The sequence below is a fragment of the Micropterus salmoides genome, unplaced genomic scaffold (assembly GCF_014851395.1).
Source record: "Micropterus salmoides isolate LMB-PRFRI ecotype aquatic unplaced genomic scaffold, ASM1485139v1 Ms_hic_scaffold_16, whole genome shotgun sequence".
Lineage (NCBI taxonomy): Eukaryota > Metazoa > Chordata > Actinopteri > Centrarchiformes > Centrarchidae > Micropterus > Micropterus salmoides.
In genome coordinates this window covers 4,337,390-4,364,082 of record NW_024040707.1, presented here as the reverse complement: position 1 = coordinate 4,364,082, position 26,693 = coordinate 4,337,390, and the positions used below count along the sequence as shown (strand labels likewise).

General features: G+C 42.0%; 1 protein-coding gene across 1 annotated transcript; it reads right to left on the bottom strand.

The window, feature by feature from the left end:
* Positions 1-272: 272 nt before the first annotated feature.
* LOC119905873 (cadherin-1-like) lies at positions 273-26,693 on the bottom strand. Its single transcript, XM_038723231.1, has 16 exons — positions 26,483-26,693; positions 25,401-25,515; positions 16,538-16,626; positions 15,986-16,117; positions 15,363-15,503; positions 15,076-15,231; positions 12,202-12,346; positions 10,495-10,664; positions 5,106-5,234; positions 4,668-4,853; positions 4,221-4,465; positions 2,591-2,733; positions 2,374-2,465; positions 2,010-2,142; positions 1,554-1,769; positions 273-1,084 (listed from the first exon to the last, which is right to left on the bottom strand). Exons 1-16 carry the CDS (start codon positions 26,531-26,533, stop codon positions 1,002-1,004), a joined length of 2,226 nt encoding a protein of 741 aa, XP_038579159.1. The 5' UTR covers positions 26,534-26,693; the 3' UTR covers positions 273-1,001.

Sequence of the window (26,693 nt, the reverse complement as noted above, 5' to 3'; positions counted from 1 at the left end):
ACATTTTAAAATCCTGAAATATCAAAATCTGTATCAGTCTTAAAAATCGGTCGTGCTCTAGTGGGCAGTGCGTCTTTTGGTCGGGCTTGCTTGCCAGCCACTTCCAGTGCTGGGATTTTGTGCCTGACAAAAGTGAGAATGACACTATAACTATTTATAACATTTGACAAATGTAATTTACCTCGTAATAAAGCTTTCTTATTTCCTATTGCCAGTTAACATCTTGATCACATCAACCAAATAGAGTTCACACAATAGTGGGGGACAGAATTGTAAAAACATTTTGATTTTATTACATGTAACGTTCAGGAAACGGCCTCTGCTAACTTGACATTAGCCCTTTAGAAAGTATTGCTTCAGTTTGTCTGTTGGTGGCACAACAGCACAACTTAACCCATTTCAGAAATGTTTTCAATTTACACAAGTGGACACCACTCATCTGGTCCAAAAAATCCTGCGTTGGGTTTCGGGGGCACAGCTTTACTACTTTTGTCACAACTGCAGCTTTGCTACACTGTATAACTTTTGGATGTCTAATGTATAATTATCTTTTCTAGTGAAAGACTCATTTCTAATTTCCATTTAAATAAATAAAAACATTCACCAAACCATAATTGTATTAAGATAACTTTATAAAGAATTCAAAATTAACAAAGCGTTTGTAGTAAAGTACCTTTGGAGGCAACAGTGAAACATGTTTGACAAAGTGAGAGAGATGTCAACACACACTTATCAAAGCTTTGGTAACTCACTGACCACACCCTCAGAGAGTTATGTGGCATTTGATGGCTACTTTGGATTTCACTTTGATCATTTGTAATTTCATTCCTCAAACAGAAACACTAAAAAATGACATTTAATTGAAGTACAAACTCTACAAACAAATTATGTAAAGTACCATACATTGCTAAATTAACCTAGAGCATCTGCTCAAAATGCTTTCCAGAAGAGATGTTTTCAGACAGGACACTGACTCCGACAGGCTGATTTCCTCAGACAGGTCATTCCAGATCTCGTCTCGAATACCGTCTTCCTGCAGTAAAGACTCCATCTCTCGCAAACTTCACCAGCAGCAACAACAGCACTGAACATACAGAACACAGAGATACAGAGAGAAGTCGCCATGATCATTACTGGACTCATTAAAAAAAATAATAAATACTATAAACTTATTGTTAAGACCAAAAACAACAACGAATTAACGTCTAATTAACAAGTCTAATTAACACGTATTGTGTGTTGTATCATTTCGTCTTCCTCTTTGCTAAAAGCTGAAATCTAAAAACTCTTAAAACATTAGTGAGCAACACTGTTGTACTGGGTGACAAGTTCCTTCATCACCATGAACACAGTGCCCTACAGACCACGTTGACAGCACTTTAATTGCCTCCAATTTCTCATTGGGTCCTCCTGAACCATGGAGGTATCTTACATGGATTCCAACCATTGTTGTGACGACTTCTTATCTTCCAAGCTATAATTTTACATCTCTCGTTCCTGGAATTATGATGGGCATCTTTTCATTATGAATTAAAATCAAACATCAGACTTACTGATCAGCAACACGATGCATTCCAGTATTCTCAGGATTGTCGGCACATCGATGTGTCCTGCCACCCTGCCTTGGCAGGACACCTCTTCCCCAGTGCAGTCACACACTGTGGCCTGGACGGTGCTGTCCTGGTCCAGGCCCATATTATCTGAAACCCTCAGAACCACAGTGTACTCTCCACTGGCCAGCTCGGTGGCTAAAGTCAGATTGATATATTCTGCAACAAAGAGAAAAAACCCTTCATTGTTTGAGTTTGTCATTGTGTCTAATTTCAACAATATTCTCATGGAGAAGCTGTTTGGAGAAAAACTAATTGTAATTTGCATCATTATTACGTCCTATTATTAATTTCCATTAATGTCTATGCCATTGCCAACTTTGCTGTTTTGCTTTTCTGTGTGGATGTTAAATTGGGCTGCTTCTCCTATCCCCCCATTTAAAGCACAAAATAACATACTTGACTCGTTCATCCCAGCAGTCCAGATGTTCTCCGAGAGGCCCTGTAAAGAGACGCTGTATGGAGCACCAAAGCCCGGTCCGTCTTTATCCGTTACTGACAGCAGCTGAGGAGCCGAGTCCTTGTTACACACCTGAGAAAACAACGTCTGATTTCAGATTTTGTTTATGCTCTTCACATTACTGCACACCGTGACCTTTACTTTTACCTCTGAAGTCAGCACTAATTTTTTATTTCTTAACTTTGTCTTGAATAACAGTATATTTTAAATCCAAAAATCACATTATACAAGTGACATGTCAATTTTAAATTTTATTTGCATAAAATTTGCTCAAAAACATGACGACTGAAGTGTCTGAGGCACCTTGATTCCACGTTCCTCAATGAAGGGTGCATTGTCATTGACATCGTCAAGGTGGATCACTAGAGTACCAGTTCCTGTGGCTGGGACTTCATCTGGTGAGATAACAGACATACACACACAGCAAGATAAATCCATATTCAGATAGCTTTTTTTGGTCCTAAAGCAGTGATGAAAACCAGATAAGCGTGTACAAGTGTAAGTCTTGTCTCCCACCTACCATCGTCATATGCACCAATGAGCGCTGTGTATTTGTCATCCTTGACAAAGTGGGACTCTCTGTCCATGGTGCTTTTCACAGTAATCAGACCCGTATCTTTGGCCACCTTCAGCCAGCCTGCAGGGTCTCTAATCATTCTGTACCTGGACATCAGCAAGATAATCACAAAAATGTAAATGCTATGCAAGAGAGCTGATAATATCAGTCAAATTAGGAACATTTTATGCCACTTAATATAATAGCATAATAACGCAAGTAAATCCTTTCAAAGAGCAACTTTTTTTATTAATGTCAAAACAACTGAAATATCCTACATCCAATAAATAAAATTAAACCAAAAGGCCAAAAAAAACTCAAAAAAACAAAAACATCACACTACACTTTTGTGCAGCTTCAAATGCCACTGGAAGAGTTTCAGAAGCAGAGAGTTTTGCCCGCCCAACATTTTTGACTTAAGAATTTGTCCTTTTTATGATTGAATTTCACTGATAGATTTTGATGATTTGGTAATTTGTCCTTGATTTTTGTGCTTCTACCATGGTTAAGAAGGTTATGTAGTTAAATAGTTCATTTTTCTGTTATGTCTTTTGTAAAGTAAGAGGTTTAAAAAAGGTACATTTATCATCATCATCATCATCATTGAATCTTTCAACCGGATGTATAGAAGTTAGCCAGGATACTTCCTCTGAATGTTTTATTTCTTTGAACTCAAAGTTTGCATTAGTCAACATAAACAGGGGAAAAAAGACACATAAGTTGTTCAAACTGAAAGAAAACACACAAACTTCTCTTACCAGAACTGCTGCCCCATGTGAAAGTGAATGAGTGAGTGAAAGGCAGTGTAGTCCTTAAATAAAGTGTGAACAGGTGAACTCAGTCAGGTCAATGAAAGGTGAAAGCAAGAGCCAATCAGTGATGAGAAAAGAAAGGAAAGGAAGTGAGGTAGGTGAAAGGAAATGAATAAAAATAGAAATAAATTGGGGATCTTTACTACATCTGTTATGCCCCTTTTCCACCGCATGGTACCAGCTCGACTCGCCTCGACTCTAATCGCCTTTTATTTTTTTATTTTATTGTTGATATACGATCAGGACTCTGTCCAAGGTGTTTTATTTTGAAAATTGACCGGATTCACTGTGCTCTTCCTGTGTCTAACTTCCTGCCCGATTGGTCTGCTCTGTGCTGCTCCGTCAAAAATAGATTCGCCACACTTTCTCCAGAGCGTATCCAGGAACTGCTTTTAGGCCGAAGCTAGTCTGGTGAATCACAAGCATTCTCTAGCATTTATTTCACAAATTAAAACACCCAGTAACACATTTCACTTGTTGCTGTCCGCTCTGTGTGTGGAGGAGTGGGAAATATCGAGGTCGGCAAAAATGATCTTGCTCATGTCCATATATCGTATAAGTCAATAATGTAAATATCATGAAAAGGCTACCTGTGATTAAAAAACTTCCGCCCTCAGTTGGTGATTTTGTTTTCCACTGACCGCTGTTACGTCATTTTGTTCTCAATGAATTACACAATGAACAGAAAAGATTTTGAGCTTCAAGATCTGATGTCTGATTCACGTGTTCCCTTATTTTTTCTGAGCAGTGTAGTAAGATGGTACATCAGGGTTTGATCTTACATGACTTTCTGTCTGCGTGCAGTGTCTGGGTCAGAAGCGGCGTACTGCACCACCTCACTGTCGACTGCAAGGTCCTCCGGTTTTGACACATGCTTCTCTGTTGGGTCAAAGACTGGAGCCTCATTGACGTCCAGCACATTCACCAGCACTGTGGCGGTGGCGGTGGGCAGAGGGACAGCAAAAGGAACCTCATTCTCCACCGCAACCAACAGAACGTGCCTGCTGATCTTCTCAAAGTCAAGACCCTGGTTGGATGGAAACAAAGCACAGCACTAAAACCTAAATTCATTGTAAACCTTTGTTTACAACTTTGATTATTTACATAACAGCGAATGCTATTTAAGAAACTGGTCTCAGAAAGTAATCTGTAAATGAAACGATTTATTGACAGATATCTCATAACTTCAATATTGTGGTTTATTTGAGAATTCCTGGTTTACTTCCTACCTTGGTGATAGAAATGATTCCCTCAGTTTCGTTTTGTCCCGTTGTCACAGTGAAAAGTCCTTCAGGATCACCACTGACAATTGTGAACTTGCCGCTCCAAGCTGGTGTATGCGGTTCGTCAAGATCGGTTACTGACATCACAATGACCTGAGCCTCTGCTTTATTTTCCTCAATTGTTGCTGTATACTGGGAGAATGCAAAGGATGTGTTAAGGTGTGGGAGTGAAATATGGAGAAAACAAAGACTGGAAAAAGGCTGTTGCCTGATAACTAATGACACTTCAAACCACAGCCCTGTGGACACTTCAGCATGGTGAGAACTCTGCAGCTTGACAAATCTGCTGTGCCTAGTTAGGGTCGCTAAGCTGTGATTTAACAATTGCTCTTTGGGGGAGGAGTTTAGCAAAAAATACATTTCCAGCTACAATGTTGTACTTACGGAGGACTGAGTGAAGGCTGGAGCATTGTCATTGATATCTGTGACAGTAAGGATTACTTTTGCTTCTCCAGTTTTTCCTTCTCCCTGCATGTCTGCTGCTTGTACCACCAGTGTGTACTCTGGGTTTCTCTGTTAGAAGAGACATGAATTAACTCACCAGCTAGAAGGCTTAAACATTTTGCTTTCATTTTACAGACTCATTTGGAACTTTTCATAGGATTTAGGTGTGTTCAATGTTACTTGAAATCCATAGCAAGACATAGCCTTCAAACTGAGGATAAACCCCAAATCTATGCCACCCTGATGTGACTGAAAGAAAGTAGAGTTGGTTCATTCACGAACATTTTGTTCAAAAGAACACAACAAATTGAATCACTTCCTGTGTCGCTCAAGCCCGACTCTCTATGGCTCTTTTATGTCTTCAAGTCTGGAAGTAGCACCAAATGATTTATTTAATAATTAGGTATTGCAAAAATATGCAGTGTGTGCTGTACATAATAAGGAAAGACTTTGTTATAGCAGCCTTTATGCTACCTTTATCCAACTAAATTCTCAGCTGCCTGGTTTGTCCTTAACAAACGACCGGCTGAGTTCACAAGTTAGTGAGTTGAAAGTTCAGCTGTGTTTCAGTTCAGTGAGTAAAACTTCGCAAAGCTCCAGTAAAGCACTGAACAATTTGCCCATCACTAATAAAAAGGTAGTACTTAACTCTTTATTTAATTTGATGCATGTGACCAAATACCAAAATTAACAACCTTTATATAAGCCTTGGCTGTACTTTGTACTACAGTACAGATACACAAGTTCCCACATGTATCACTGTTAGCGTGGTGTGACGTTGCTTGATGACACCTTCTCGAGTCCTGTTGTTTTCCTTCAGAGAGCAGATAGAATTGTGTTTTCGAGGTGGTTACCAACAGTGAGAAGTAAGTGGAAAATAATATAAATGATATTTAATCTTCTCAGCTTTCCGAATTCATAATGTGTACTTTCACAGATCCACTGGATTATCAGGTTCTCAAACAGCAATTACAGTAATGTTCTCTTTGGTAATGCAAAACAGAAGAAACTAGTGAGCTGTGCTGACACCAGACCATCTGCAAAGTACTCTGGGGGGAATACTGTGACAATAGCGAATCAGAAGTGAAAAGACTTGAAAGACATGAAAAGGAATAACGATTACTACATGTACGGACGCATTTAATGTATGATGCATTTTCATGTGCGTATATCTATGGGTATATGCTCATGTATAGCCTACATTAAGGTAACATCTACATATTTAATTTATTACAGCCAAGAAATGCAGAAAGTTAAGTGGGTCAGAATACAACAAATATAACAAAAATCAAGAAATATTTCAGTTAATGCTATGCCTTTGCACCAACACCTGCCAACTAATGCCTCTTGTTAGAAGAGAGCACAATCTAAAGCAAAATCTAAATCTAATAATTTTTCTTTCTTATTATTTGGGGGGACAGGACCATTTTAGGGTAGCTTCAGCCCCCCCTAAAATATGCCTAACAACGTCCATGCTGGTTGGTACAATTTCTTCTGAATGGGAATTTATTATAGTTTGTTTTCCACATAGTAGTTTCCTGAATCTGTGATCTGCAACCCAACAGAATGTGAAGTACTAACAGTTCTGACATTATGTCAAAGATGTCCATCTATTGTGTTGTTGATATCTGCTTCAGTTAGCATGCTAACCAGCTTGCCCGACCTGTATTGTAACACTTGTATCTCGAGAAACAATCGTGAGGTTGGCTATTTAGAGAAATGTATCTTTAGTGAAACTGACAACACAAACCGTACTGAAAAACATTCAATATGGTGTTAATATGTGGTTCTGAAGTGGGTGTTTTTTTGCTACTAAGGTCTTGCTAAAAATAAGCTAAGCAAGCTATAACTTAAACTAAAGATGGACACTACACGTGAAGATTAAAAGATAGCAGTGTTATTTTAACTGGCTCTCAGAGTTTCAGCCGTTGGTCGAATGTTTTGTATTCTTGTCCTGCTGTTAGTTAGTAGTTGGTTTTTTATAACTGATAAGATTGTATTAGCAGTAGATTGACTGAAAAAATGTCAATTTAGCATTGTAACCACCTTACAAGTTTGGAAAGTTTGCAATACTTCTGTCATTTTGACACCAAACGCTGGGGACGCACACACTTCAGCACATTGTGAGCATGTCTCTTCATAGTTATTTTGTTGAAGAGTGAAAAATATATATGTTTGCGCAAGGGGAGACTGAACCCACAACCCTCCAATCAAAAGACGTACCTCACTGACCAAGCTAACCAGACACTCAAATTTATTTAATGACCACTGACCTACAGTATTGATAACACTGAAACAACATGACAATGGCGGAGATCAGGGGCGGACTAGCCATTTGGAACTTTGCAAACAATCCTGAACAGCAGTTCCATTTTAGGCCAAACCGGTCGGTGTTCAAGAGTTTTTATTTTTCAGTTTCTTATATTCAACTTTAAAAGATCCATGACCGCATTGGCCGGCTGGTCAGCTGCAGTGAACGCTGCCTGTGTGTCTATCAGACTGGGCCAAACCAATACTTTCAATGTAGAGGAGGGATACAGGCTCAACGGCGGTGATCAAAGGAGTTTACTTTCCATCAGGGACACGCTTTTTAGTTGTTTATCTCCCTCCATATTCTCCATTCGTCAATCCTATCCAAGCCATGTTTACTGCATCATTTACAGACCTGTTGGCTCTGTAGGCGAACTGCAGGGGGGTCCAGGAGTGGGTCTGTAATGGATTTTAGGTGGGACAACACAATACCACAGAGGTCAGGGCGACGGGTCTGTAGTCCTTGGTTTCTTGGGGACAGGGATGATGATTGAGGCTTTGAAGCAGCCTGGCACATGGTAAGTACCAGGCTGACAACTGATCAGCACAGTGCTTCAGGGTACATGGAGAGACACAGTCCGGCCCAGCTGCTTTGCAGGGTTTCTGCCTCCTGAAAAGACTGTGGACTTCCCTCTCTGTGATGGAGAGAGGAGGGGAGGGGGTGGAGCTGGCCAGCTCCTGTGTAGGGTCTACGTGCGTACCTACGCTGTAGGCTACGCATGTAGCCATGCATTTATACTTGTGCGTAGGTGTGTCCGTCATTCTGCAATTACACCCCCAAACGCTAGTCGGCAGTAGCGCTACAGCGTCCACTGTGTTGACTTTTGCCGGCCGAGCAGGCTAACTTCCAGTTAATGGGGGTAAAATTGTATATGTGCGGCTGGTGTAGCCTTTTCAAATGTTACTGACTGAATGGATCACATTCTGATAGCGAAACGAGTAATTTCGCTCGGGTTGCGACGGTCAAATATATTGATTCACTGTGTTACAGCCGCCATTTTGGCCGCAAGGAAATGTTACTTCAAAGCGCGGGGTACTTTGGTCGGCTCAGAGGCTGTGCGAGGCTACCCAGCCGACCAATCACAGAGCCTACAGTCCGCATCGACTCGACCTGTAGTTACATTTTGGAGGAGGTGCACATCAGGCAACGGCATAGCCTCTGCGTAGCCCAGTAGCCTACGCCGTGGATTTGACGCAGAAGTACAAATTGCACTTGAGGTTGAAGCTGAGCGGAGGAGTCACAGGGGATGGTGTCCGATTGACTCTCAAAGCGGCAGTAGAACTGGTTAAGCTCATTTGACAGGTGAGAATCGTTTATGGAGTGGGGTACTTTGGGTTTATAGTTTGTGATCTGTATGAACCCCCTCCAGACAGAAGTGGCGTCGTTTGCAGAGAACCGGTTCTTTAGTCTCTCTGCGTACATTAGTTTAGCTTCTCGCACCTCCTTGCTAAACCTGTACTTTAACGCCCTGTCACCACTCCTAAATGCCTCTTCATTTTCCAACCTTAGCTGTCTGAGTTTAGCTGTGAACCAGGGTTTGTCATTGTTATAACTCATCCTGGTCCATGTTGGAATGCAGCTGTCCTCACAGAAGCTGATGTAGGACGTCACAGCCTCTGTAAACTCATCCAGATTGTTGGTAGCAGTCCTGAAAACATCCCAGTCAGTGCAGTCCAAACACGCCTGAAGACCCTCTACAGTTTCACTGGTCCACTTCCTTGATGTCCTCACTACAGGTTTACAGAGCTGTAATTTTTGCTTGTATGGAGGAATTGGGTAGATCATGACGTGATCAGAGTGTCCCACTGGAGTGTGTGTGTGATGGCGTGATAGGCACTGCTAACTGTGGTGTAGCAATAATCCAAAGCGTTCCCCTCTCTGGTTGGATACTTTATAAACTGTCTGTATTTGAGGAGTTCTTGGCTGAGATTTCCCTTGTTAAAGTCACTGAGAACAATAACAAGGGTCCACACACAGTATCCGGTCGGACAGCATGCGCAGTGCATCCTGAACGTTGGCGTGTGGCGGAATGTAAACACCGACCAGAGTGAATGGAGAAAACTCACGGGGGGAGTAAAATGGTTTACAGTTAATGATAAAATATTCCAGATTAGGAGAACAGTGCTGCTGAATCAGTGTAACGTCGCTACACCAGCCATTGTTAATATAAAAACAAACACCTCCACCTTTTGTTTTGCCGGAGAGTTCTGTGTTGCAGTCCGCTGTGTACAGTTGGAAGCCTGCCAGCTGCAGCGTTGAGTCCGGTATCAGTTCACACAGCCACGTCTCCGTGAAGCACAGAACAGAAGATGAATAAAAGTCTCTGTTTTTCCCCACCAGAAGCTGAAGTTCGTCCAGTTTGTTGCACAGTGAACGCCCGTTGGAGAGAAATATTGCCCTTCACCAAAATGTCCAATAATTCCACGGATGGCGCGAGAAAAGTGGGAATTAAATCCACTGGACTTGTTTCCCTGATGTTCATGAGCTCCTCCCTGGTGAAAGAGCACCGGGAATCACAGCCAAAAACTGAATTAACACACAAAAACAAAACAAAACAAAGTGCACCTAACACCGAGGCAGCTATACTCACCGCCATCTTGGAAAGTAACTGCGAACTTTGTTCAGCCAATGGGTTTTAGTGTTTTAGCAATTGAGAAAAACTGTAAAATGAATAAGTAAGTTGACATAACTAAATGGGTTTATAATGTTTTATAGTGTATCCAAAGCAACTTACAATTGCTATGCATGTATTGAGGTATTGGTAGTTGTTTGTACGCCTCTTGAGGAACTATTGGTTATGTGTCTTGCTCAATGACACATTGGATATGTCCCATACCAAAAGCATGTATCTTATCCACAACACCATCGCCACCCCGGAGCGAACCGCACACCAGAGCTCACATGAAAGCTTTTACAACAACCTGAACCAAATCAAACTTTAGTCTGAAAAACAGATAATTCCAACATTTAGGTGTGAAAGCACGCTAAGACAGGTGATTTATATTTTAAAAGCCTTACCTCTCTGTCTAGCTCAGTGCTATCAACTATGATTGTTCCGGTGTTTGAGTTGATGGAAAACAGGTCAGGGGGAGTTGCTGGCTCCTGGCTTATAATCATGTAGCGGATGACTGCGTTATCAGTCCCTGGGTTGTCAAGATCTTCGGCCACAACAGTAATCACTTCAAAACCTTGAGAGAGAGAATTCAGAAGTCAAAATTAGGTACATGGTTTTCACAGTATTTAGAGCACTTTATTAAACCTGCAGTGCAAAACGTTTGTCTTCCCTTCTGACAGTGAGAGTATTTACACAACACTGTCGACACATGCTTAAAAACGTCCTGAGTTGCTACTGACACTACGTTGCTACGTCTTCAGCTTGGTATAAAACACATCATTATGGTTCACCTCAGACACCATTTTAAAACTCTTATATACTTCAAATGCAGAGAGATTTAGCTGGCCTGTGATAGGCTTAATCAGCATTGTGTAGCAAGGACTTGAAAGTAACAGACATTCCTTTATACATAAAAGTCCTGCACTCTAGCTTTAAAGAGGTCATTTACTAAATCAAGCTGGGGCGTGGTGACATACAGGGCCATGTGTATCCTAGTTTTTTTTTCCAACCTAACAAATCACCTGTTGATTACATGGTTGTGTATTTGTGTAAACTAGGGCATAAGGTCTGACTGACGCTGGAGGTAGGTGGGGGAAGTTATATTGTCTTAAATCTGATGTGAGCTACTTCAGGGAGCCAGTGGAGGTCATGGGAGAGGGGGTTCACATGGGAGAACTTTGATAGATTGAACACAAGGACATTCTGAGTTTTATAATTTAGAAAACAGAAGTATTTTTCCCCCTACGGAGGACTAAATCACCTCAAAAAATAAACAGTAGTGTCAAGCAATGACAACTAAGCAATGAAGCACTGTTGCAGACAAAAACCAAAAAGGTAGGTTGAGAAAACTAGATAAGATAAGATAAGAGTACTGATGTTGTGTCAAAAGTTATTTTTGATTTTATCATTTGACACACTATAGTTCTCTACACAGAATTCCCAAATTAGTGAATAAGGGACAATTTCTACAAAATGAACAAATTGAGAGGGCTTTGGCTTTATCAGCGTGCTTCATCTTCTTCCCTACTCCTCTGGACAGCATTGGCAGACCAATATAGTTTCACTGGGAAAGTTTGTTCAGCCTCTCAGCATTTACACTTTATTTCCAGGTAAAGCAACAGCGAACAGTAAACACCAGATGTCATTCTGTACCACGTTGCTCGCTATCGTTTCGATAGTCTGTGTTAACATTAACAACTTGCCTCCTCCACACGCAGCTCACCTGCTGCAGTCAAAATGGAATTGGGGGTGAAAACATTTAACATGTGAGTTGTGTTTTGGGCAACTTTTTAAAATTTCTGAGCACACAAAATATTTTAACAGAAATGTCCCATTGAGACATAGAGTCCTGTTTATCACAAAATAAAACAAACAATTTTTTGTTGAAATAAAATACAATGAGACAGCCTGAAGACGGCCAACCAAAATATCTGACATGTCAGAAATTCATCATGAATCAGCCAAGAAAATCAGCCACAAGGTGTTGGATTTTTACTTTATCTAAGTTTAGGAAAAAAACATTAGAAGCTCTGCCCTGCTTTTTTTCTCTTGTAAAAGTGAAAAACACAATTGAATCTTTTTCAGGCTGAAATGAGATCTACTGACAATACCTTTTGCTGAGGACTCAGCAACTTCTCCCAGGTAAGTGGTTTGAGTGAAAATAGGATTGTTGTCGTTCTGGTCGATTACATTCACTAAAATTTCCATAGGAGCCTCAACCAGTCCTGAACCATCTGCCACAGCACGCGCTTGAAACTGCACAGAGACAAACACATTTTTATTAAAATACTGCAAATGAAAGAATAATGTAGATGCTTTCATACATCACTAGAGCATGCACGCAGGTGACATGATGAACATTCCTGCCACTGGGTTCACACTGAATCACTAGTCGTGTTTCCATCATCGTTTATTTATGCCCATTGTGAAGTCGGCCTATCGCATTACAAAAGGTTGATGGAAATGGCAAAATACGAAATTTTATTAATTTCGCAGGTTTTTACATTTGCGTGAGCCTTTTTTATAAAAGAGTTCATGCGTTAAATGCAAAATGAATAGGCTACACCTTTGCTGAATTAGTTCTGATATAACAAACATTTCCCAGTGAGCACCAAGCCAAATTTCACCGTTGAATTGTGGTGGTTGAAACCTTGATGATTTTTGGTCTGAACGTCTTAAGACTTCCTAGTGAGCATTTTTTAGGTGAAAAAACATTTAAAAGACGTAAGAACACAATGTGTGTATAACTACTAATGCTCAAATGTATCAAAGTTTCAAAAGATGATTGATTACGCAGTTTCCCTAATATTATAGATTCTGTCATGAGGTCCTACCAGAGCGCCACAGACTCAAATTCACAGCGGAATGGCAGACCAGCGAAAAAAGCTGAGAGATGCAGAGGGGGCGGCTTTATCCCAAAAAATGTTTGATGCTGTGTATGTCTTGTGTATGTTGTCTTTATTTTATTTTCCCAGCAACAATTTTTCATTTTAATTGTATTTAAAGAACATTGTTCTTGTTTTGTTTAAATTGTGCATTAATAAATACTCATAGTAGTCATACATGGTGTTTTTTGTCTTTTGGAAACAGTTTAAGGGTCATGGTCACTGGTTAAAATATATATATGTATATATATATATATAAGTGTGTGTGCGTGTGTTTAATTTACCATTTAATAGACATTTGATGTCTATCTTCACCGTTTGTTATGACCCCGCTCATGGGGAAAGGGAAGCAACATGAACCAGAGTGTTTTTGGTAAAAGTGCAAGTTGTTTATTGTTGACAGGGTTTACAAACAGAACAGAAAAGGGCTGGTGGATGCTGCTTAAATCAAAGAACCAAATATAACTTAAAGAGGTCTCTCCAACTGAGAGATAGCCACTTGCTACTCTGAAATCAAACAAAACAAAACTCTGACTTGCCCAGTAAGAAACAAAATGAGCAGAACCCTCTAAGCCTTGTGTGTCTAACAAACTTAACTGCAGGTGTCTGGTCGATATCAGTAATCCCCCACTAAGGTACACAATTCACTGTAAAGGTAACACTCAGACACTAAGAACTAACACTGATCACTAGAACTAACGCTTCTACAGCAGTTAACACAATTACCACTATAAAGGACAATACGAACGGGGCCAGTCAGTCAAGGGGAAAATCACATCTGCCAAATTCACACAGGTAGGCAGCTATTTAAACAACTGATCTGGAAGGCGACCAATCAGACCACCAGCCGGAACCAGAAAGTAGGCGGGACTCGCGCCAGCCAATCCTCGGCAAGGGTTTGTACATCCTGCTCAACATAACACACAGCTGCACATCACAGACACATATTCACAGATAACTGCGGAGGCTGTAACACTGTTGAAAAGACATTAATTTTTGGTTCAAAAGTGAAAAATCTTTCCAGCGGTGACAATAGACGTCTTTTAACCGTTTTTCCAACAAAAAAATGCTCACCAGGTAAAGTCAACTTCTGACGAAACTACGCTTTATGCAGCCTGTTTTTTTCACTGCAAACCAGTTGATGGAAATGTAGCTTTTGTTTTTTTTTGCAACATTTCAAGTTTGCTTAAAACTCAGTTGACAATTACATGGAACCACAGCTACTTACATTCAGTGTCCGTGTATAGCAACTGCTTTCTGAAGGAGCCATGTAATACGAGAATACATTCTGGGTGAGATATGGTTTTAAAGATTAGCTGAAAAGTTGACAAAAGTTTCTGGACAAACACCTCTGATTGTTTCGATTACATTTGTTTGTAAACTTTTGAAACTCTTCCACGTTGTGATTCTTAATGGAGTCAGCAGAAACATAGAAAAGCCCTGTTGTAAAATGTTCTGTAATAAATACCACATTACTGGATTTTACCGTCACAGTTTTAATTGTTGACAGCTTGTTGATTACGATCTATGGTAGGTTCTGGGTTATATTCAGTTGAATCACTGTAAAGTACTCCTCTATACATGGCAATAGGATGGACAAATGAACATACATGATGTAGTGTACTCGTACATACAGATGTCTCAGTCAAGTTTTTTTGGCCCTGAGCCAAGTGCTCTAGTACTGGGTATCTGAGAGTCCAATCTAATACTTAATATTACTTAATACTTACTGAAATGTTGAATAAATATGTATTAGGTTAATATAATATGTCAGAATAAAATTAATTTTCACATAGACACAATCATTTTCACTCAAATATGGAGTGAAATATTCGGAGTGCAGACCCTCAGCTATCGTTAAGGAGAGCAGTGTTGACATACAGTAAAGAAAGGAATTTTAATCAGCTTTTTCTTTTTGCAAGTGAAAGTAAACCGACCGCTACCTCAGTGTACTTTACAATTTACTTTTACATTTATGTCAACATAAAATGGTGGATAACAGAATACAAAGTGTGTTCAAATGTTTCCCTTAACTCCCTGTTTGAACCTAAAAAGGTGACAAAGAGTGCATGTATAAAACCAACATCAGAGGATACTTACTATGTACTTGTCTTGTTTCTCTCTGTCCAGTGCTTGTGTGATATACAGATTGCCATTGTCTCTGTCCATGGTGAAAAGGCCAACAGGAGGTAAATCAGCTCCCGGACCAGAGATGCTGTAATAGATCTTCTTCACTTTATCCTCAGGAGAACGGATCTGAACAAAACACACCAGGTCTGAGTTATTCTCCTGTCACTGACAACATAGTTACAATACTAATAATAATTTCTGACATACAGAAACCAAGTGGCCTGGTTACAGCGTTCTACATCTTTAGTTCCTCTTACTTGAGATATTTTCAAGGGGTAGGGTCCTTTGTGATTCTCACTAACACTGATGTCAGGAACAACCCACTCTCTCTTCTTCCTCCTCAGTCCTTCACCAGACTTGGGGAAATGCAGAACAGGCACCAGTGTCTCAGGTGCACTCTGGAAGAACATGTACATTCATAGTCAGTTTAAATCTAAGCAAAGAAGAAAAAGAAGAAAAATGAGTTTTGTCTTCAACATTTTTACCATTTTTTCAAACCATTAGTTACTTATTTTCTTGAACAACACGGAGCTCTGCGGGACCAGAGAATGCACACAGATGATGAATTAAGAGCCTCCTGGCATCAATGAAATTGGTGCTAAAATGTTTCATATAGTAAACAATTCACCGAGTACTCCAGTAAGTTACATTACACGAAAAATGAAAAAAGTAATACTAAAAAAAATGCAGCCAGTCTTGCACATTTGTAAACAGCCAAGTTTGTAAACTGCACAAGATTTTTTTATTGTTTCAAGCCTTTAATAAACAACAATGTAGGACTAGCAAAGCATATTTTACACAGAATATATTGTTGTAGAAGAGTTTAATTTATCCTACAAATGGGGCTGGAAACTTCCTTCAGTAGTGTCTCTAATCCTACCTCTGAGTCCACTTCAGTCAGGTGGTGCTGGTGCAATACCCTGACAGAAAGAGTTATTTTGTGACCTTGCGAGTCCCAGGAGTGGATGAAGAAGTCCTGGTGTCCTTCATGAAGAACAACCTGTCTCTTTACCTGGAGGGAGAAAACACTCATCAGCAAAGGCTGACGTACTAGCAACACTTTTAGATTTAATAAAGATTTCTACGTGACAAAATCAAAACTTAGACTTGGCTGGGCTCAGGTCAGTGTGTGGTGTATGTAAAGAAAAAGGCAAGAAAACATTTAGAGGTTTCTCTCCACAGAGCTACAGATGCCACATCTTAAATGAAAGTCGCATTTGCTCTACTCAGTTTATTGCAGAGAATTTATAATTCAATTGGGTTTGTTTCCCAATTAGAAAACTCCTCCTATTACTTTTTAATATCCAACCAGAGTTACACGAATCCCCTAAACACTGTAGCTCCTATATGGCTAAAAGGATGAGTGAGGATGTTGGAGAGCTGAGCTTTAGAATTGGCAAGTTTTCAATCAAGTCTGTTAAACTCTACTGACCGTCAGTGTGCCGTCTGTCTGTACCACGAAACGTCTGTCATCACTGCTGAAACCAAATCTTGTGCGGTCTGTGCAGTCAGTGAAGCCCACTGGAAGTGGACAGAAGAAACAGGCATCCGTTACAAATGCAGTACTGCCACACATTGCCTAACACTGATTAAAAGTGGTACCCTGGAGTCGGCACAGCAGGCTAGATAGAGTGGGACTTCCTACAATACTTTTACTTCATTTTCAATGCAGGACTTTTACTTGTACCAGAGTATTTTTACAGTGTGGTCTTCCTAGTAAAGTAGAACTAGTAAAGAATCTGCATTTGCACCTTCTGCTCTGAAGATTGGCTGCAATCTTCAAGCCCTTCAGGACGCTGAGCCGAGAATAAAAGATTACGGCCGACCCCTCCCACTCACAAACTGTTTCAGACTGGCTGCGGTCCATCAGGACCAAAACCTCACACAGCAACAACACTTTCCTCCTGTCTGCAGCGAGCCTCCTTAATGAAGCTTGGGTCATTGATTCTCCCGGAGTATGGTGTGTTTATTGGTCATATTATGAATTTTTGCACATTTCTTTGTCAAATATCTATTGTATTGTAACAATCTTAGGCTGAGTAGAGACTGTTGTGTAATATTTACTATCTTAATGTTTTAAGCTACAGGATAGAGACACTAAAGTGCATTCTAAGCCACGCTTGTTTAAACCCCTCAATTGTCAACTATTTCTATTTAAGCTTTAAAAATCTCTATACATAATGTCTTGATGTGTTTTAAGGTTTAATACCAGAATCAGATTCTGATTTTAGGTTTAATATGCGTTACGAAACACTATTTTATTTCTAGTTTCTGTTTTTTAAGCAACAAGTGATTGATTTACCATGACTGTGTAACCAGAAAATGTGATTTGTCCTTTTGAAGTTTTAATAGTGTAAATTTATGCATTTTCCATCCATCCATCGTCAACCGCTTATCCTACATACAGCTGGGGTCTGGAGCAAACACATAATTTATTTTGAAATGTTGTATTTGTGAATGTAACATTTTTCATATAGGCTAAGTTAAAGAGGTTTAAAAAAATGGCTTTTCTTTACAATGAATATCAATCTTTTCATAAAAGAATATACACTCACCTAAAGGATTATTAGGAACACCATACTAATACTGTGTTTGACCCCCTTTCGCCTTCAGAACTGCCTTAATTCTACGTGGCATTGATTCAGCATTCTTTAGAAATGTTGGCCCATATTGATGGATAGCATCTTGCAGTTGATGGAGATTTGTGGGATGCACATCCAGGGCACGAAGCTCCCGTTCCACCACATCCCAAAGATGCTCTATTGGGTTGAGATCTGGTGACTGCGGGGGCCATTTTAGTACAGTGAACTCATTGTCATGTTCAAGAAACCAATTTGAAATGATTGGAGCTTTGTGACATGGTGCATTATCCTGCTGGAAGTAGCCATCAGAGGACGGGTACATGGTGGCCATAAAGGGATGGACATGGTCAGAAACAATGCTCAGGTAGGCCGTGGCATTTAAACCATGCCCAATTGGCACTAAGGGGCCTAAAGTGTGCCAAGAAAACATCCCCCACACCATTACACCACCACCAGCAGCCTGCATAGTGGTAACAAGGCATGATGGATCCATGTTCTCATTCTGTTTACACCAAATTCTGACTCTACCATCTGAATGTATCAACAGAAATCGAGACTCATCAGACCAGGCAACATTTTTCCAGTCTTCAACTGTCCAATTTTGGTGAGCTCTTGCAAATTGTAGCCTCTTTTTCCTATTTGTAGTGGAGATGAGTGGTACCCGGTGGGGTCTTCTGCTGTTGTAGCCCATCCGCCTCAAGGTTGTGCGTGTTGTGGCTTCACAAATGCTTTGCTGCATACCTCTGTTGTAACGAGTGGTTATTTCAGTCAAAGTTGCTCTTCTATCAGCTTGAATCAGTCGGCCCATTCTCCTCTGACCTCTAGCATCAACGAGGCATTTTCGCCCACAGGACTGCCGCATACTGGATGTTTTTCCCTTTTCACACCTTTCTTTGTAAACCCTAGAAATGGTTGTGCGTGAAAATCCCAGTAACTGAGCAGATTGTGAAATACTCAGACCGGCCCTTCTGGCACCAACAACCATGCCACGCTCAAAATTGCTTAAATCACCTTTCTTTCCCATTCTGACATTCAGTTTGGAGTTCAGGAGATTGTCTTGACCAGGACCACACCCCTAAATGCATTGAAGCAACTGCCATGTGATTGGTTGATTAGATAATTGCATTAATGAGAAACTGAACAGGTGTTCCTAATAATCCTTTAGGTGAGTGTATTTATTTTTCGTAAATATAAATATATAAAGTCATGTTCTTAAAGAAATATTCAACACGAACACAAACACAAAATGAATGACAAATGCTTTCAGTTTCGTTATTGTAAAAAACACACTTTTCCTCAACATCAATCCTGAATCTTAATACTATTGTTGTTTATTTGATACACATATTATAGCAGTGAGTGCAGCGGTAACGTCAGATCCTATTTATACAGGGGAGAGAGGGTAGTTCATCCGAACGTTGTCTCTGTATTTAAACCCTATGCGGGTTCGGGAGCTCGATTTGGCCTGGAGGGTTGCTTCAACCAGACTTCACTCCATGTCGGAGTGGAAGTGTGTCTACAGGTAGTTTCGGAAAGGCCCATACCACCTGTTACGACGGAGCGCGAACGCGAGCACCAGCTCAGGAGGGAGTTGGAGCTAAAAAAGTTGGAGGCAGAAACCGCCATTAGAATGCGCGAGTTGGAGCTGCGGTCAGCGCAGTTCTCAGCCACCGCTGCCGGTACTGGGTCATCAGGATCTGCCCTCCCTAGTACCTTTGATGTAAGTAAACACATTTCTCTAGTCCCTGTCTTTCGTGAGACTGACATTGAGAGCTATTTCACTGCTTTTGAGCGCATTGCTGTTGCCCTGAGGTGGCCAAAAGACGTGTGGGCCATCCTGCTACAGTGTAAACTGTCAGGGAAAGCTCAGGAGGCTTGCTCATCACTGTCTGTGCAGGATAGTCTCTCCTATGAAAAAGTTAAGAGCGCCATCTTGCGGGTGTATGAGCTGGTGCCAGAGGCGTACAGGCAACGTTTCAGGGCTCTCAGAAAAGGGGTAGGCCAGACTTACATTGATTTCGCTAGAGAACAAGGGATTTTGTTTGATCGGTGGTGTGCTGCATGTAAAGCCGATGATTTCTCCTCAGTTCGCGAGCTGATGTTGTTGGAAGCGTTCAAGAACTGTGTGTCGGAAAAGACTGTTGTTTATCTCAACGAACAGAAAGTAACCACACTGCAGCAGGCTGCTACGCTTGCTGATGAGTTTGCCTTGACACACAAGAACACGTCTATCAGACATTACTCGTCCCCTTGTGATGATGCTGTAAGGAAGCCCAGCACCACTCAGGGTACTCGTGTTGGCTCAGTGGCACAGGTGGACAAGCGTTGTTTTTTTTGTCATAAACCTGATCATCTTATTGCAGAGTGTGCTCTCTATAAACGAAAGCCCCAGCCTCCAGTGGCTAAACCGCCAAAAGGAGTTGGGTTGATTAAGACTGTGTCTCCCTGTGATCGTCAGCTGGCTGTAGGGGAACCTGACGAATGCTTCAGGCCTTTTATTTCCCAGGGTCTGGTATCCCTCACCGGTAAACCTGATGATCAGCGCCCGGTCACAGTGCTGAGGGACACGGGTGGCTCACGCTCATTTATCTTAGCTAGCGTACTGCCATTGAACCCTCAATCTGCCCGTGATGTGAGCGCTGTAGTTCGAGGTATCGGGATGAGCTTTGTACCTGCTCCTTTACATTCTATTCATGTGCAGTCCAAGCTAGTGTCTGGTTTCTTTCCCGTCGCTGTTCGGTCTCATTTTCCTGTTGATGGTGTAGATTTTATCCTAGGAAATGACATTGCTGGTGGAAAGGTTTTTCCAGACCCAGAGGTGGTGGATACTCCTATCCCTGAAGTGGAATCTGATGAGTTGGTTCAAAAGCACCCTGGAGTGTTTTCGGTCAGTGTGTTGACTAGGGCGCAAGCGCGTAAGCAGACCAAAGGGGTGGATCTTTCAGATTCATTGTTCCCCTCTGTGTTTAGGGAGGACCAATTGCCCTCTAGAGGTGGGGCAGAGAACCGTCTAACACAGGTGCCTGTAAGTGCTGCCGCCTCAGTCACTGTTCCTGAGATAACCTTGCCATTAACCCGCGAGGTCCTTATCAATGCTCAACGGAGTGATTCCTCCCTGGCGAAATGTTTTGCTGCAGCTGGGTGTGATGCTAGTGAGCGAGCAAGTCAGCAGCTTTTTCTTGTTGAGGATGAAGTGTTAATGCGCAAGTGGGTTCCTCATGGTGGGACGGCCGACGATCTGACTGGGGTTCGCGACACTGTTTATCAGGTTGTAGTTCCGGTGGGGTGGCGCCGGCATGTGCTAGAGCTAGCACATGAGCACTTGTGGTCGGGTCACCTAGGCGTCGCCAAGACTTACAACCGTGTGCTTAGACATTTTTTCTGGCCAGGCATGAAGGCCGATGTAGCGCGCTACTGCAGAACCTGCAGTACATGCCAGATCGTGGGGAAACCAAACCAGATCGTGCCACCTGCCCCACTGCATCCAGTTCCTGCTGTTGGTGAACCATTTGAGCATGTCATTGTGGATTGTGTTGGTCCCTTGCCTAGAACTAAGTCAGGGAACCAGTTTCTGCTAACTGTGATGTGCGTGTCCACCCGTTTTCCTGAGGCTGTGCCCTTAAGAAAAATTACCGCTCCCGCCATCATGAAAGCTCTCACAAAATTCTTCACCACCTTTGGACTGCCGAAAGTTGTACAAACCAACCAAGGTACCAACTTCCTTTCCAAGACTTTCCGTCAGACGTTGCAATCACTGGGAATTTCACACTCGCGCTTATCACCCGGAATCACAAGGTGCGCTTGAGCGTTGGCACCAGACGCTCAAGTCCGCGTTGAAGAAATTCTGCTATGACACAGGAAGAGACTGGGATGAGGGTGTGCCATACATGCTCTTTGCTGTGCGCGATGCTAGACAGGAGTCTTTGGGGTTCAGTCCGGCTGAGCTCGTTTTTGGTCATAACGTGCGGGGACCACTTAAGGTGTTGAAGGAGCAGTTAGTGTCTGGCTCCTTGCCGAAAATGAATGTATTGGATTTTGTGTCCCAGAACAGAGAGCGGTTGCACCGTGCAACCTCCGTGGCAAAGAAGGCTTTAGCTCTGGCACAAGAAGGCATGAAGCAGCGGTTTGACAGAAAAGCAGTCGAACGGCAATTTAAACCAGGAGAACAAGTGTTGGTTTTACTGCCTGTGCTTGGAGCTGCCCTCACTGCCCGTTTTTCCGGACCCTATGTGGTGGAAAACAAGGTTTCGGGGACTGATTACATCATTCACACACCTGACCGTAAAAGAAAGAGACGCCTGTGTCACATTAATATGTTGAAGCCCTATCATTCCAGAGAAGCGGCTCAGGAGAAGCAGGAAGAAACTCCGGAGACTGCTGCTCCATGCAACCCCTCCGTTTCCTTGGTTTGTGGCGGGGCTGAACCTGATGATGGCTTAGCAGGGCTCGATGAAGGTCACCAGGGTGGTAGGTTGCCCAATTCAAAGCTCTTGTCTAGCCTAGAGGCACATTTGTCCTACCTCCCCCCGAGACAACGTGATGATATAATGGTGTTGATAACCTCTCATCTCCCTCTGTTTAGCGATGTGCCATCCCAGACCACTGTACTGCGTCACGATATCGACGTTGGGACAGCTGCCCCCATAAAGCAGCATGCATATCGTTGTCCGCTGGCTAAGAGAGAAATGATGAAAGAGGAAGTTGATTACATGGTACGAAATGGGTTAGCCCGACCCAGCTGTAGCCCATGGAGTTCGCCATGTTTACTTACTCCTAAGTCCGACGGTACACCACGTTTCTGCACAGACTTTCGTAAGGTAAATGCAGTGACCGTCCCAGACTCGTTCCCGTTGCCCAGGATGGAGGACTGCATAGATAGTATTGGTCCCGCGGAGTACATCACTAAGCTAGACCTGCTAAAGGGGTACTGGCAGGTGCCATTAACCCCTCGTGCATCCGATATCTCTGCGTTTGTTACCCCAGATAACTTCATGCAGTACACCGTTATGGCCTTCGGAATGAGGAATGCGCCTGCAACATTCCAACGAATGATGCATATGGTATTGGGGACTGTCCCAAACTGCAATGTTTACTTAGACGATGTGGTAGTGTACTCAGCCGACTGGGCTGGTCACCTGTCTACTTTGGCTGCGGTGTTCCAGAGGTTAGCAGCAGCGTCACTGACACTAAACTTGGCTAAGTGTGAGTTTGGAAAGGCCACGGTGACATACTTGGGTAAAGAGGTAGGCCACGGCCAGGTCTGTCCTGTTAACGCCAAGATTTCTGCTGTGTTAACCTACCCAGCCCCCGCGACCAGACGTGAACTCCGTCGTTTCCTTGGTATGGCTGGATATTACAGGTGTTTTTGTAGGAACTTCTCAGTAGTTGTCGCCCCCCTGACTAGCTTATGTAGTCCCACAGTCCCGTTTGTGTGGACGGATGAGTGTCAACATGCTTTTGAGGCGGTGAAATCTCTCCTTTGTTGTGCCCCAGTCCTGGCCGCACCTAACCTCTCTCTCCCCTTTAAGCTCGAGGTTGACGCAAGTGCCACCGGCGCTGGAGCTGTGCTGTTGCAGGATGAAACAGGAGATGTGTGCCATCCGATTAGCTACTTCTCTGTCAAGTTTAAAAAACATCAGCTAAACTACTCCACCATAGAGAAGGAAACCCTCGCATTGCTGCTCGCTCTGCAGCATTTTGGAGTCTATGTTGGTTATAGTCCCTCGCCAGTTGTTGTCTTCACAGATCATAACCCTCTAGTTTTCCTGTCCCGGATGTATAACCACAACCAACGCCTGATGCGGTGGGCTCTGTTGGTGCAGGGTTACAACTTAGAGATCCGGCATAAGAAAGGGGCTGACAACGTAATAGCCGACGCGTTGTCCCGCGGATGACATTCCTTCATCTTCTGGGGAAAGATGTTTGAGAGTGGGTGGGAGTGTTTGGTTTTTTTTGCCGTGTGGTAGGAAAGAAAAAAAACAAGTGGTGACTGAGTTGGTCAAACCCCTAGTTTGATTTTATGGGGGGGAGTGTTACGGCCCTTGAGCCCTGTGTCTGTGTACTGCTGCTTGTCTGTGCCCTGCAGGTCCTGCCCTTCCCCCCTCTAATGTTGCAGCCAGGAGGCTAGGGTGCACACCTGTCCCCAGTTACAATCAGCGGGAGCGCAGGAGCCGGTATAAGGAGCAGAAAAGCAGGCAGACTGGGTGTGGAGAGTGGGGAGTGCAGACGGCATGGTGAGCTGGGTGAAACGACAGTGCAGCAAGCGATAAGTCTGAACCTTGTGGTGGGGTTCACTCCCTCAGTGGAGGGAGGGCGAAATTCGTTATTGTATCCTGTGTTGTTTTCTCATTTGTGGCATTTGTGGGCGCTTCCTTGTTTTTGGGAAGTTGTTTTTTGTAGACCCTCCCTGAGGGTACCTTAGCTTTTTTGTCTCCTCATTGTAAATAAAACGCGTACGACCTGTAAAAGCTGTCTCCTGGCTTCCTTCAACCTGGAATGATTCTATTATTGTCACTAACCTCCTCATCCCCTGGACTTTCCACTGGAGGTTCGTAACACCACCTTTGGATGGTGGGAGGAAGCCGGAGCACCCGGAGAGAACACGCAAACACCACACAGAAAGGCCGGGGCAACCCACGGCCTTCATGCTGTGAGGTGACCACTGCACCACCGTGCCACCCAATTTATGCATTTTGATCTTTAAAAAATATATAACTAGACATTCTGAAGTTCTGATGGTGAATTTTAAGACTAAGCCATCCAAAAATATATAAAATAATGTTGTGGTGAAGTTTTGTAGTCAATACAGCTAATTTTACACACAAAAGTTAGTTGATAGTTGAAATTAATGCATGGAAAAATGAGACTATTTGAAACGTTTGTTGATGAAAGGTAACAGAGACTTTGTTAAAACTCCATGTGGCCTGAATGCCCAACTATTGTTTTCGTTTTTAGGTTGTGATTTCAATAGTATCCAACATCAGCAGCAGATCATACTTCTCCAGGAACATACTACTAACACAGCCAAAACCCAGCATCAACCAGCTAATCAAGACCAAGGAACCAACTGGACAGCCGTTTTGGTTGTCCCAGATGAGTTTACACAGTTTATATGTCAGCGGGATTTGCCGTTTTGTACAAACACAGCAAAAGGTCTGCATTTTAAAACAAATACGTAGTTGTGTGGATGTAGCCTTACACAAGCAAAGATGTGACAATCACACAAAAAGTGTGTCGGCAATAATGATCCTTTCAGTTCCAATTCACCATAAAGAAGAAGCAGTCAAATCTTACATTCGTCATTTCTGGTTAGTGCACAAGGGCAGTGTTTGATTTGAGATAATATTACCCTGATGAAATTCACACACTACACAAGTAAGTACATAGTGTACTCAGTGTACTGCATGTAAGTGTAGGATACTAACAGAAGTATCCGCATTGAGACAGACTAGACCACAGCACAGAAGGTAGATAGATATTATGCTGAGACAGTTGAAGAAGAAAAAAAAGACAGTAGACTTTCAAGACGTGATAAACATACAAAACACAAACATTTAATCTATTTTTCAAAGTTATGGTATAATGAAAACATAGAATATATAACCCCTTCCAGTAAACTGTAACCTATACAAATTATTTCCTGATATAAAGATGTTGGAAATGAACAGTGTATTAGCAAACGAGTGAGAGAACAGCTCCCTGGTTGGTTCTGACCTTTGCCCAGTCTTGTGCCCAGCATCAGGTGCTTTCTGGTCACTTTGAAAATGACCATTTCTGACCTGAATCCGGGTAAACATGTCATCTCCTCAGCAGTCACTGAATCTGAGGCCTAGGAGAAGAAAAACAGCATTTTAATGAATTATAATCCAGATGTATTGGAAATGGTGAAATTAATATAAAAAAGTCTGGGTCTTGTCAATATTTATTTTTATCAATCTTTAAATTTGGTTTATAAATTGTCAAAGTGAAATGTGCCCCTCACAAGTACTAAGATAACAAGGGGAGATCTTCAGACGTCTTGTTTTTGACCGGGGTGAAGTTAGTTTAATATTCAACATTTGTCAGTTTTCGTGGCTGTTACCTTCAATATCTCCGTTTAAAAACCTCCGATTCTCCCAGTTTTGGGATGTTGGAGAGCTAATTTAGGTAAACGTCACTTTTTGCAGTTTTGATTAACTCAAAATCACCAAAGAAGACGATGCAGTCAAGATGCAGTCTGTCCAATAAACCTGTCACTACAGACGGCATAAGGGACCGTCTTAAAAGTGCAATACGACCCGTTTCGATCGTCAATATCTTTTTTGTTTTTCAACATAGAAATCTCAAACCGCTGCCAAAATAGACAGTGACGGCCCTTTTCACCCGGCCCGTGAAGACCCATGGACTCGCCGTCAACAGAAGGGAAGGACGACTAAACGGCGACTTTCAGCTGTCTTGTATGTTAGGGTTTTAACACATTTATGGAAACATTATTTTTTTATCACATGTTCAATTCAGTTTTATTTACATAGATGAAGCAGCACTTTTTAAAATATCATTTTGCCATTAACACCCTGCCCATCCACCTATTTCTGTTCACTTAAATACATTGCAGAATCTAATAAAAATGAGATTTTACTGAAATAAGAAGCTGGTTGCTGCATAACAGAAATAGCTAAAATGTCATTAACAAAGCTTTCCAAAAACATCCAAATAGCGTTGTATATTATGTAAATGAGTTATTACATTAACCACCAGTTGTTTTAAGTTGCACACTGAGGGACTGGAATTGTTAAAAAGACAGCAGGAAACCTCACCTTAAAAATGACAATCACAACTGCCAACAACACGAAGCCAACGGTCCCCATTTGTCTGCAAATCCTCTTTCAATATTCCTCGCAATGAAAGTCAAAGAAAAACAGTGAAATTAATTATTTTTATTATTATTAAGTATATTCGCGGCTTGAAAAGATACCAGTAGTTTTTGTTACTTCCTATTTATGAATTGCTAACAGATATACCGCAGAC